At 46.7% G+C, this 13,468-nt stretch overlaps 1 protein-coding gene across 1 annotated transcript in view; it reads right to left on the bottom strand.

Annotated features, from left to right (window-relative positions):
• Window positions 1–1,345: 1,345 nt before the first annotated feature.
• The window catches only part of slit1b (slit homolog 1b (Drosophila)), a 116,825-nt gene continuing 104,702 nt past the window's right edge, over window positions 1,346–13,468 (bottom strand). Inside the window, exons 26-37 of the mRNA XM_036547678.1 lie at window positions 12,993–13,156; window positions 12,064–12,188; window positions 10,755–10,852; window positions 10,108–10,247; window positions 8,423–8,516; window positions 7,936–8,073; window positions 6,566–6,794; window positions 5,860–5,990; window positions 5,393–5,547; window positions 4,483–4,771; window positions 3,470–3,681; window positions 1,346–1,622 (exon numbers count right to left, since the gene is read on the bottom strand). Of these exons, the coding sequence (XP_036403571.1) occupies window positions 1,348–1,622; window positions 3,470–3,681; window positions 4,483–4,771; window positions 5,393–5,547; window positions 5,860–5,990; window positions 6,566–6,794; window positions 7,936–8,073; window positions 8,423–8,516; window positions 10,108–10,247; window positions 10,755–10,852; window positions 12,064–12,188; window positions 12,993–13,156 (2,050 nt within the window). The 3' untranslated portion in view covers window positions 1,346–1,347. The remainder of the gene's footprint in view (window positions 1,623–3,469; window positions 3,682–4,482; window positions 4,772–5,392; window positions 5,548–5,859; window positions 5,991–6,565; window positions 6,795–7,935; window positions 8,074–8,422; window positions 8,517–10,107; window positions 10,248–10,754; window positions 10,853–12,063; window positions 12,189–12,992; window positions 13,157–13,468) is intronic.

Raw genomic sequence — 13,468 nt, 5'->3', positions numbered from 1 at the left:
CAGAGCATGGCCGTGTGGTACATGCATGCTTGAGTGTGTACGTGCCTACCCCAGGCCTTGTGTCCATGCAGTCTGAGGATCATAGATGGAAGGAAAAGTACAGGGATCGAAATGCAATGAGGACAACGCAAATGAGGCCACCAAACACCAGGCATGCACGTCTACAAAGAGCTACCCTTATGTCCTGACCCAGTGATGTCCTTCCTAATCCCCCGAGTCTGCTCTGACTGCTGCTTCAGCATTCTCTGAAAAGACTTCTGTGAAATGATCAACTCTCGTGTAAGGTGAGATCAGCTTGTTAGCCCTGCTGCAGTTTCCCACCCTCAACTCGCTGTACCACTGAGAAGCTACAGGCTGGAGTCCACACTTTCTGTTCTGAGAGATCAGGTAAGTAGGGTGGGACCTGCTAGGTCACATGGTTGCCATTCTGCACTGTGAGCTCATGGTGGGTGGAGTTAAAGCCAAGGTACATGCAAACATCCTTCATTATTAAGAGCACTGGGTGGCCTCCTGGGAAATGTTTCCTGTCTGTAGCGACTCAAGCTGCCACTAAGCCATCTGACATTTTCGTCTCTTTTCCCACTTCTGTTTAGAGGCAGATGTGCTTTATCCTCATGTACCGTTGTGCAGAAGTGTACATTTGCCTGCCTGTGAACCTGCATATATGTGTGTGTGTGCGTGTGCGTGTGTGGTGTGTGTTTGCGTGTTTGTGTATGCGTGTGCTTACATGCAATTGGATGTCATTCAGTGGCTGAGACGTGGAGAGCTACTGCCTGCCAATCACCTTTGGGAATCCACCGATGAATAAATAAGCCAAGCAGTCAGTGCTACACTGGTGAGCATAAATGTTTGACTGTGTGAATATGTTCACATGTGGTCATGCACTTTCTCCAGCTCCGCTCTTCCAGAACCACCTCCATCCCTGCCCGACTGAGGCGGCCATCTTTACAGGGACGCCAACCAAGGCCACCAGACATCCCCACCAACTGACAGGTGCAAGGGGTCAAAGGTCAGACTGCGTGTCAGCCTCTCTGAGCCCAAATGCTCCAAACGGTGATGTCACTTTTGAACAATGTTAGGAATACAATGTTTTTTTTTTTTTTTTGCGTTGACCTTTGTTTTGTTTTGTTTCGATTTTACATGATACACCCTTCAGAGCCGGGGAAAAAGAATGTCCTATTTTACAAACATTGTTGTTCATAACATATATTTATATATAAATCTTCCATATATACTTTGCTATTCTCTCTCTCTCTCTCTCTCTCTCGTGCTCTCTCTCTCTCGCTCCGACTCCCTCCTCTTCCTCCTCTTCCAGGGGCCGGGGGGGGGGGGGGGGGGGGGGTGTTGCTACATGCACCGCATGCAGCCGCACTTGATGGTCTTCTCCACGTCCTGGCTGAAGGAGGTGCCGTCACTGCACTCGAAGGTGTACCTCCTGCGCTTCATCCTCTGGCTGCCGCAGCAGGAGGTACCCCCTCCTGCTGGGGTGCCCCCCCCCATGGCCGCGCCGCCGCAGGACCCCTTGCACTCCAACCACGTCATCATGCGCGTGGTCTGGCAGATGGCGTAGCCCCGCTGCACCTGGTGGAAGTCCCGCACGGGCTCCCCACGGCACTCTGACTCTGCAAAGAGAAACCCATGGGGGGTGGGGGGGGGGGGGTTGGATCATTATGTCGCTTGATAACGCTGGGAGCTCAATTTCTGATCTGAGGTCAGCCCTTTAACTGCCAGAAACTGTTTCCTGAGACTAGGGTTGTGCATTATAGATTCTGAACTGAGAACAGTGACATCATGTTTCAAATGGACGGCAGAGATCAGAACTTTAATGTCAGCAAACTGGCCTGACACCAGGGTTTAGCGTCATAAACACAGGACTGCGAGCAGTATCCTTATGTTTCAAAGACTGGTCTGAGATCAGCCCCTTTGCCTGACCGTTGCCTGAGACCAGAATTTAGCAGCACAAACACAGGACTGAGAACAATGGCCCCACATTTCAAACGATGGCCTGAGATCAGTGACTTAACATCAGAAACTGTGGTCTGACACCAGGGGTTTGCATCAAAAACTGAATTGAAATGACAGCAGTGACCTCACGTTTCAGATGCTAGTCTGAGATAAGCAATTTAATGTCAGAAACTGCATCTTGAAACCAGGGATTAGCATCACATGTAAACTGAGAGAAGTGACCTGCTAGCAGCTATGTTGACTCACCAAGATGAACATGATGCCTGGCCCATTGCTGCAGCACCATCCACTCTCAGGAGGGTCCCTACTCACATAACCTACCGGAGGCCAATATTTCTATCCCCTGTCCACCTCACTGGCTATAGAATGGAACTATTCTGATGAAGTGTTGAGATGAGATGAGAAATGTACTGATACCTTGTGTTACACCAGTGCTATCTTTCGATTATTATTTTCCAGCATTCTCTTAACCACCTTTTACTGGGGTCAGGGATTGATTTTCCAGTTTTTTTCCCCAACTAGCCTAGTTGATCTGTTTTTTGATTCCCTCTGGAAAATGCACTATGTATAGAACTTTGTGATAATCCTGATTGTAAAAATGTGCTATAACAAAATAAAACTTAACTGATTGATTTGAACTTGACCTCACATTTCAAACACTGATCTGAGATCAGCAACCTAACATCAAAAACACCGGTCTGAGAACTAAGGCCTGATATCACAAACTGGGCTAGGATCAGAAATACGCAAATGCTTTTAACTTTTTTCCCCTCTGTCCTGTTGTCTGAGAGCGAAATGGAGGAGAACATCCGTCGGCTATTTTGCGGCAAAGGTTCACGGCTAATGCGTTTTATCCGAAGCCCCTCGCGGTATGAAATGACGGGTTTTTGGTGGGGCGGAGCATGCGACGCCTCCGTTGGCTGTAACCGCCGCTCTCTGCGGGCGTCTGGGCGCGAGACACTGAGCGAGTGACTCAGCGATATTTGATGAGTCATCAAAACCATAATGCAGATGAGGTCCTTCATTCCCGGCCCCCCTGCCTTGATTCTAAATACAGGACATTTTGCTGAAGTGGTTTTCTGGGCTTTTCAGAGCACATGATGAACAGATAAGACAGGAGTGGCAGTGTAGCATAGGGGTAAGGAGCAGGGCTGGTACCAGAAAGGTTGCTGATTTGATTCCCCACCGGGGCTGCTGCTATACCCCTGTGCAAGGTACTAATACGGCAGCAGTGTAGCATAGTGGTAAGGAGCAGGGCTCTTAAACAAAAGGTTGCTGGTTCGATTCACTGCTGAGGCACTGCTGCTTGTACAAGGTACATAACCCACAACTGCCTCAGTAAATATCCAGCAGTTTAAATGGATAACATGCAAGAGTTGTAACCTGTGCAAATCGCTCTGGATGAGAGCATTTGGTAAATGCCAATAGGGTAATATAATGTAATAAGAACCAATGGAGGGGGGGTGCTTGTCACCGCCTGTCTCCAGGTGCGGGCCGCTCTCACCTGTGTCGCACAGCTCCCCGCTGTAGCCGCTGTCGCAGTGGCAGTAGGCTTCACCCACATCCGAGACCTGGCACCGGCCGTGCTCGCACTGCAGAGCGCCGCACGGGTTCGAGAGCTCCCCCTGCTGGTTGCAGAGGGCACCGCGGTACCCTTCCTCACACTCGCAACGGTAGGACTGCGCATCCAAGGCAACACATTTGCCATGGACACACCTGTGTGTGAACATGCACACACACACACAGGAAGTCAACATGGTGTCATCTCATCTGATGGAACAGCTGCACTAAAACACCATATACCTGGTCTGACACTGTTGCTCATTCAACCTGGAAGTGAACTTGCTGGAAGTTACTCTGGATAAGAGTGTCCGCTAAATGAATCTAATGTAATGTAATGTACAAGCACATGTTAAAAAATTAGGAGGTGAGAATTGATTGGCAAAAAAAATGAAGACAGCTCATCTGATCCTGAAGCTCTTGACTCACCCACTGCACCCTAAACAAATGCCAAAACGACAACACTTTTCAGCATTCCACCATGCAGTAGACAGACAGTGCAGCGCACCAGAATAGCCTGCAGCTACTTTGTCAGGTGCACCTACAGTACCAGTCAAAAGTTGGTACACATCTACTCATAGAAGGGTTTTTTTTCTTTATTTTTACTGTTTTCTACATTTTAGAATAATATGAAAGATATCAAAACTCAAATCACACAAATGGAATTATGCAGTGACCAAAAAAGTTCTAAATCAAAACTAATATTTTAGATTCTTCAAAGTAGCCTTTTGGAAGGAAATGAATACATAGACAAATGTAAATAGTGAAGTTGCTGCCTAAGAAACAAACTTCACAGGTTTAAGCATAAGTCTTTAGACCAAAATGTCTTCGCATGTTTCCTGTTATTTTACTCAGATATGTCCAAGCCTTTGACTGGTACTGTACAGGGCAGGAAGTTCTGATTCTGTGATGGATGCTCAGGTGATTGCCTGGAGGCCTCCACTCGGTGGCACTCACTTGTTTGTCTGGCAGGGATCACTGGCGGGCCGGTCGCAGTTGGACCCGCTCCAGCCGGGCTGGCAGTGGCACACGGGCCCGGCGGCACCGTCGGGCTGGCAGATGCCGTGCAGGCAGTAGATCTTGCGGCAGGGCTCGCAGCCCGGCACCACGCCGGGCTTCATCTGCGTCTGGGTGAAGTCCTGCAGCTCGTTGTTGATGTAGAGGTTCTGGATGCAGCCGTGGAAGCTGGAGCCGTTCTGGATCTGCCAGAGGCGGAGGGCGGCGGAGTGGACGTCCTCGGGCATGCCTGGCGGGAGAGGGGAGGGGCAGGGAGGGAGGGTGAGTTTGGCAGGGACACGCACCCACACGCATACATGCATGCATGCACATATAGAAAACATGGCTCTGATATGAGAGTGTTTTTGCAGAGTAATAAATAGTTGATTTTCTAATGGCATGAGGAGTTACACTATGTTATTGCCATTTAGCAGACAGTCTTCTCCAGAGCGACTTACATAGGTTCCAGTTTTATCCATTTTTACAGCTGGATTTTTACTGGGGCAGTTCTGGGTTAAGTACCTTGCCCAATGGCACAGCAGCAGTGCCCCAGTGGGGAATCAAATCAGCAACCTTTTAGTTATGAGCTGTGCTCCTTACCACTAGGCTACACTGCTGTCCCAGTTATGGGGTCAGTTATACTTGCAGAAATCCAACATAAAACACAAACAACCATTCTGGATAGAGCCATAGTAATGCATCATGGGACTAAATTTGGACCCAGCAAGCACAGGCTGAAGGTATGGTCGCTCAGGGTGGGGAAGGAAGGGCAGTGTGTGTGGGGTTTTGTGATGTCACAGAGTGAGGGGGTGGGTCGCAGGTGGTGATTGACAGTGATACCATAAAGTGCCCTGTGGTTGAGGGACCCTACCGCCTACGTATAGCGGGGCCTCTCCTTTCAGGGGCCGCACATTCCCCAGGCTGTCCATGGTCGTCGGGAGCCCCCCATCAATGGACAGGTTCACCATCTGGTCAAAGGTCACCAGCTCGACCGTGTGGAACTGGCCGTCATTGATGGTCTCTGTGCTGTAGAGGCAGAGGGACAGAGAACGGACAGAAATACTCAGGTGTGCTTTTCTGATGGGAGACTGGGGCTTCACAAACCCCTAGATGGTCAGTTAGTCCATTTGTATCAACCAATAAAAAGACTTTTTTCTATTGCCGAACACTTTGATTCCTTCCAGTCAGTGAGTCAATGGTTACTCTTGATAACCCCCAACATTCTGGGGTTCACAAATCCTCATCCGCCCATCAGTATATTTTGGTCTGTCTGTGACTGGCAGTGAGAGAGCATGTGGATGGGAGGTTGTCGTCCATAGCTGTAGTGGCAGTACTGACCTGTAGATGGCATGGCTGGGCTGGCTGCCAGGGTCGTAGCTGACCTTGACATGACCTTGGAACAGCTCCACGGCGATGTGGTCATTGTCTCCATTGTAGAGCAGAATGCCGTTGTCCTCTGCAGTGGACACCTGTAGGCATGGAGAGAGAGAGTGTGTGTGTGAGAGACAGTGTATGTGAACGTGTGTGTATGTTTAAGCAAGTCTACATGTGACTGTGTACATTTGAGGGCATACATATGTGTGGATATACAGTACCAGTCAAAAGTTTGGACACACTTTGATTTTTATTATTTCCCACATTTTGGAATAATAGTATGGACATCAAAACTATGAAACAACACAAATTAATATTTGCAGTAACCAAAAAAGTGTTAAACAAATCAAAACTATTCTATATTTTAGTTTATTCAAAATAGTCAAATAAAAGTTTTTTGGAAAGAAATTAATCAACTTTGTCAACTGCACTATTTATGTTTACCTATGGAACAAGTTTCGAGCACTCATGCAAAAGTCTTTAGATGTAAATGTCTTTGAATGCATGCTTCCCACTGTCTTAATCAGGTGTGTCCAAATATTTGACTGGTGCTGTATATTGTGTATACCTATACCAGGATGAATTGTGTGTGTGTGTCTGTGTTTATCTGTGTGTGTAAATGTGTGAGTGCACTTGCTTGTGTGGGTAAGTGCGTTTGCGTGCCCAGCACCTGCAGTGTGATGTTGGCCTGAGGCCAGTTCTTCAGGTCGCTGAGCAGCAGGTAGGAGTCTCTGTCCACGAAGTTGACGCTGATGAGCTTCTCACAGCGTGGGCCTCCGAACCCGGGCAGACACTGGCACAGCGCCCTGCCCCCTCTCTCCATACAGGGGGCGCTGTTCTGACACTCTGCCCGGTCACAGAGAGAACGGGGCGCAGGGGACACCTCACACAGCTGCCCACTGTGGGGAGAGAAGTCGGGGTGAGAATAAACCCCTAAAATCCTGAAAATATGCAGGAGCCATATCTTCTGGACAAGAGACACAACAGTAACCCAGTGATCTACTGTTTTCTGTTTGTTAAATGAGGAAGGCAGTCATAGAAAACACTCTAACTCCATTGAAGCATATGTATACAGGGCGGCAGTGTAGCATAGTGGTTAAAAAAGCAGGAGTTGTAACCAAAAGGTTCGATTCCCCTCTGGGGCGCTGCTGCTATACCCTTGAGCAAGGTACTTAACCCACAATTGCCTCAGTAAATATCCATCTGTATAAATGGGTGACATTGTAAAAAAAAACCTGTAACCTATGTAAGTCACTCTGGATAAGAGCATTTGCTGTGATTGAAATGTAATGTAATGTACAAATCAGTCATTGTATTGCACAGTGTGTACGTAATTGTACAGTGTCTATGTAATTCCAATAATAGTCCCTCCTTGATGGTGCCTTGAACCACACAGCTCCCATCCCCCACTCCCTGTGAGCTGAGAAGGAACTGATGGGTCTTCAAGTAAACAGTGTAATTGTGTTAATTAAGTGTTGTGTTGTGACTTCATCTAAAATGACCTTACACACTGGGTGAGAATGTATAGATCCAATCAATGTTCATGAAAGTGAAAGCTCGTGAAAGTGGTGTGACCCCAAGCTCCACCCAGACCTCAAAGACAAACTTTTAAAACACACAGAAAGTATAATTTCTGAATATTTGCAGGCAATATTCCTTCCCGATTTGATGAAAAGATCAGTAAGAAATGAGCCACATTTCACTACACTGAAATGTAGGCTTGGAGTATTGTCTGAGTGCCAGCATGTCTGTCTGTGTCTCTGTATGTCTGTCTGTCGGTCTGACTGTGTCTCTGTATGTCTGTCTGTCAGTCTGTCTGTGTCTCTATGTCAGTCTGTCTGCCTATCAGACTGCCAGCATATGTGTCTGTCTCTCTGTATGTTTTTCGGTCTCTCTGTATGTTTGTCTGTCTCTCTGTGTCAGTCTGTCTGTCTCACTGGCAGTGTGTATGTTTGTCTGTCTCTTGGTATGCCTGTCCGTCAGTCAGCCAGACTGGCAGTGTGTCTGTCTGTCTCTCTGTGGTCAGTCTGTCCGTCTCACCTGTACCCCTCAGTGCATAAGCAGGAGTATCCGTTGATCTCGTCTATGCACTGCGCTCCATTCTGGCAGTGGTTCTCCTCACAGTCATCGAAGTCCACGCTGCAGTCATCACCCACATAGCCAGGAGCGCACACACACCTGCCACACACACACACACACACACACACACACACAGATACACAGTTACACGTATGCACGCAGACATACATAAACACAGATACACACATGCACGCACACACACACACACACAGATACACAACATCAATGGGATAATAGCACAACTGAAGACGCTAAAAGAGGAGAGGAGTCTTTGCATCTATCTATACAGCAGATGAAAGGATGTAATGTATCTGTCACATAGTGTCTCCCATCACTTACTGAGAGTGGCATATTTATGTGAAGTAGAGTTACAGGCAAAATGTATTTAGGTTTAAGATAAAAGGTAAAGGTTTAGGTGTGTGTGTGTGTGTGTGTGTGTTGCACGCACTTGGGTCCGATGGCAGTGATGATGCAGGTGGAAAGGTGGTGACAAGGGTTACGCCCTGCAGCACACACATCCTCCATCTCCTCACACAGCTCTCCTGTACCACAGAGGGAGAGGGGAGAGAGAGAGAGAGAGACAGAGAGAGAGATAGAGAGAGAGAGAGAGAGACAGGAGGAAAAAATGCAAGTTAGAGGGAGAGCGACACAAGAGGGGAGAGAGTGAGAGAGGGGGAGGGAAAGACAGAGAAGATAGAGAGCAGAGAGAGAGAGACAAAGAGAGAGCAAGACAAAATGTGGGATAGCAGGAGAGAGACACAGGGAGGGGAGAGATATGGTTGAGAGAGAGTGAGAAATAGAGAGAGACAGGTAGGCAGAAGAGAGAGAGGAGAGACAGAGACAAAGAGACAGGAGGATAAAATATAAGGTAGTAGGAGAGAAACACGAGTGGGGGTGAAAGAGTGAGAGAGACAAAAAGAATGAAGGAGGGCAGGAGAGAAAGAGAGAGAGAACACATGTGAACACGAAGGAGGTGTTTGAAAGAGAGACAGGGACAGAGAGATAATTCATTTCAGTTCAATTCAATTCATGAAAAGGAACGACATTGAAGATGATAAAGAGTAATGGCAGAAATAGATAACAAGAATAACAACAAGAATAAAAATGAACAAAATACAAAATAATAGTAAGCACTATTATACAGCTACTTTTGATGACAAGAACATCAAGTATAACAGTAACAATGGCTCATTCATTGGTTAACAGAGAGCAGGAAGATTTGGGAATGAATCAAGTATTATCCTCCCATGCCTTGTGGCAGGGATAGAGAAAATCCAGTATACTGTTGCCTGCTTTGCTGTTTCGTCCACCTCAGTTTCTCACAGCTTGGCAGTGCAATGAATTCTGGCACTTTGTTGTTACATTCTGGAGGTGTGCATCTCTAATTAACTCATAGTTTGAGCAGGAGAGTAGGAGGTGTACTTCTGTTTTGACTTCTGCTTCACTCCGACATTGAGAGGGGGAAAGAGGGGAACATAATGTCATTTAGAGGGGGAAAAGGACAGAGAGCAAGGGATAGAGAGAGAAGGAGAGAGAGAGAGAGGGATGGGATGGTTCTCTGCAGTTTTTTTGCACCCAGTAACTCAGCACTATGTGAGCTTTCTGTGAAGTTTCTAATTACCAGCCTAAAGGGAGCGTGCATTAGCAATCCAACTGAGGATTTCATTTTTAATCCCTAATTCTGAATAATTGATTGATTTAATAATGTAGCCTTGAATAATGGATGCCTCTCCTCCCAGCTTCATCACTTTTTTGACACTGGCTTTAGTGCTCGAGTGAGCACGCAGAGGCCTGTGAGCAGAAAGTTGGTGGAGGCAGAGGAATATCTAATTAATCTAATTAATATCTAATTAAACCTGAAATGGCTATTATCAGTGACTTGTTGATTTGAACCAATTGGAGTGTTCTGCTATGGATCCCAAAGCCTGACTGTTTCATTTGAGTCGGTGATTGACAGCAGCTCGTGACAGTTTGTGTACCTGTGGAAGGGCTATTTGGAATAGAGACCAAGCAAAGTTCACGCAGCTTCATTTGCCAAATTAATGTCCTGAAGCAAGGACTTGTCCAGGAACTGAACCTGGGACTTCTCGCACCCTAAGTGAGAATCATACCCCTAGACCAACGAGCCCCTACCGGTATAGAAGCGTGGGCACACGCAGGTGTAGTTGTTAAGGCCATCCCTGCAGGTGGCTCCATTCTCACAGTCGTTGTCCTCGCAGTCGTCCACGTCAATCTCGCAGGCCGGGCCCTCGAAGCCCAGGGGGCAGGAGCAGCTGGGGGGGAGCACAAAAAGTCAGGCCTTGACCCCCAACACCCTCCGGTCTCTCTCTGCCATTGCTGTTATATGGTGTGTCAAGCAGACTCTATAAAGTCTTTGTGTTTAAAACCAGGTGTGCTGTTCTTATCATTTCTTATCTGTGTCTAGATGTCTCTTCTAGGCGAGAGTGTGCGTGTATGTGCGTGTATATGTGTGTGTGTGCGTGTATGTTTGTGTATGTGTGTGTGTGTGTGCGTGTATGTTCGTGTATATGTGTGTGTGTGTGTGTGTGTGTGTGAGCATGCATGTATGTGAGCATGTGTGAATATATGTTCATGTTTGTGTGTATACGTGTGCATGTGTGCTTGTGAACCTTTGTATGTGTGTGTGTGTATGTGTATATGTGTGAATGTATATGTGTGCGTGCATGTGTATGTGTGTATATGAACGTGCGTGTATATGTGTGTGTGTGTGTGTGTGCGTGTGTGTGAGGTAAAGTATGCTACCTGGCGCGCTCTCTCACCTGTAGTCCTCTCCGTCCTCCCCGGTGGCGCTGCAGGTCCCTCCGTTGGAGCAGGGGTTACTGGCGCAGGCGCTGAGAGCCGTCTCACAGTTCCTGCCCTGAAACACAGCCAGCACAGAGCCCCTCACGTCACACCTGTGTCCCAGAGCACCTTTCACCTCTAACCTTTCATATACACACGCCTTTATCAGCTATATACAACCTGTTACAGTTTATCTATATACAACTTTTACAACCAATGTGGAAATTTGCATAAAAAAGGTGGAAATCTCTGTTTCAGATAAGATTTTTTTCCATCATATGAAAACCATTCTTACTTTGCACCTCTGGCCAGCTATACTGTGGCAGCCAGCCATTTTTTCCCTTTTGGTTCATATCAAACGGGCCACACTTCAATGCTAACGGCGCCACAGGTTGAGAACCACCAACCCAATATGACAATAAGCGTTTCGCTGACCCACTGATCCCGGCATAACTGAATGTACAGGAATCCCTCCAAAAATGTGCTTTAGGATTAGACCAATGTTCTCTGGGATTACAAGGGATCCTCTCAGTAATCCAATAGAACATCTTTTACAAGGGACCGCAGCAGCTGGTGAGGGTATATAGGGAACATATCTTTGATAAAAGTACTGAGCCTACTTTTCATAATATAAAAGCTTGACAACTTTAGTAAGCACCACCAATCAGGAGATGATTTCCGTTTAAGTAACTGAGTCCAACATGACAGCATTACTACTGTGCACTTCACGTTGACTAACTGTGATCAGAGCAAAGCGGCCAGAGAAGGTTTAGAGTTTAAACCAGCTGTTCTTTTCATATAGTTATATTATTCTGTACAAAGTACGATAATGCATATTCACCACGGATGACATTGGAGTAAAAGGCTGCCGATGATTCTTATTTAATTGTCTCATTTACTGGATAGTTACTTCTCAGTCAGGAGACGATTGTCCTGTTTTGCTTTTGCCTGCTATGCTAATCATGAGATGTTCATGATTCAGCATGAGCTGAATGAGCTGGGGTTATTGTGAAAGGATGACCACTCTGAGCTATGGTCCAATCACATCAGAACGCACATGTAAGACCTTTTCTGCCTTTCCCCGCCCTTGCACCAAGGGCTGCGTGACTAACAGGGAAATAATCAATTACACACTTCACATAAAACACAAGTGTGAGGTGCAAAAGACCAAATGTGAATAGCTTTTCAGGGCTTTCTTGTTTTGACCTGACAGCAGTCATTTTTTTCTGAATTAAAAGCAGTAGTGCAGGCCACAATGACCGGGGGTCGTGAGGGCTTGCCACCTACCTCGAATCCGTCTGCGCAGGTGCACTGGTAGGTGTCCACAGGGTCAGGCTGGCAGGTGGCCTGGTTTTGGCACGGGTTGGACATGCAGGGGTTGCACTTGGCCAGGACTGCAGGGTCAACAGCATCTGTGGGTGGAGCCGTGAAGAAAAAAGAAATCATCACTGCCATGAGCATGAGGGCAGGTTCACTGAAGTAAAGCTCAAATTCACATCCATGTAGATCATAGCACTTCCTGTAAATAAAATATAATGGTGATGGTGGTAGCAAATCTACTTGGAAGCTCTGCTTACTGATTGCAAGATTGCCCTTGGCCAATCAGGGAGCAGAAATCCCCTGTCCACTCTGAGATTAGGAATCTGACAAATTCAACAGTTTAGAGGTAGAAAGCTGAAGCTGTTATTACTTGCTGTCTTTAAGCTTCTCTCTGTCTCTCATTCTCCTATCTTTTTTCTTTTCTCTCTCTCTGTCTCTCTTTGTCTCTCCTCTCTCTTTCCTTCCTCTCTCTCCTGTCTCTTTCCCTTCTCTCTCTTTCTGTCACTCTCAGTTCTATTCAGTTCAACTAAAATTTGCTTTTTTGGCATGAAATACATAGTGTAAATATTGCCAAGGCATATTATGCGCACATATATGTACATATACATATTTAGACATATATACATACATGCAACACATGAAAAGAAAGAAAAAAGGTACAAATAATGCCTACAAATCCAAACCGATCAACGAAAAATGATTAAATTGGTTATAAATTGATTAATAATGGTAGTTTCTGTCTCTTTCTCTCATCTTTACCTCGTCTGTGTTTGTTTGTTCCTCTCTCTCTCACTTCTTCTCCTGCCACTTACCTTGTCTCTCTTTGTCTTTGTCTCTGTTTGTCTGTCTTTTTTTCTCTCTCTCTCTCTCTCTCTCTCTCTGTCGCTCTCTCTCACCTTGGCACTCAAACTTCTTGGCGGGAGTGGTCAGCAGCAGCTTGCCCTCCATGCCGGGCGGTCCGGCACAGCGAGCGATACCGGGCTCCTTGTAGCCCGTTTTCACCCAATCGGAGAGCCAGCGTAGGCGGCAGTCGCAGTACAGCGGGTTTGCTCCAATGGCCCTGTGGAACGGCACGGCCAGGGACGTCAGAGACAAAAAGACATGGTGCAGAGGTCAGAGGTCAGGGGTCAGGGGGTCAATGATATAGGGTAGCAGAGGATAGAACCCCTCTCCACAGCTGTAGGGAACTCATGCTCAACTTCAGGCTTGCCGTATAAGATTTAAAAAGAAGTCAGATCCTTCACACTAAAGGAGAAACACAGCCAGTCAATACAGCTGTTTGTTTGTATTGTGGACAGTAGGTTCAATGTAAGGCCAATAGCCACTGAGCTGAACTGATAGGCTGAACCACACTGTGGTGCTGTAATGCTTA

Source organism: Megalops cyprinoides, chromosome 1 (genome assembly GCF_013368585.1).
Source record: "Megalops cyprinoides isolate fMegCyp1 chromosome 1, fMegCyp1.pri, whole genome shotgun sequence".
NCBI lineage: Eukaryota > Metazoa > Chordata > Actinopteri > Elopiformes > Megalopidae > Megalops > Megalops cyprinoides.
This window is presented reverse-complemented; position numbering and strand designations above follow the sequence as displayed.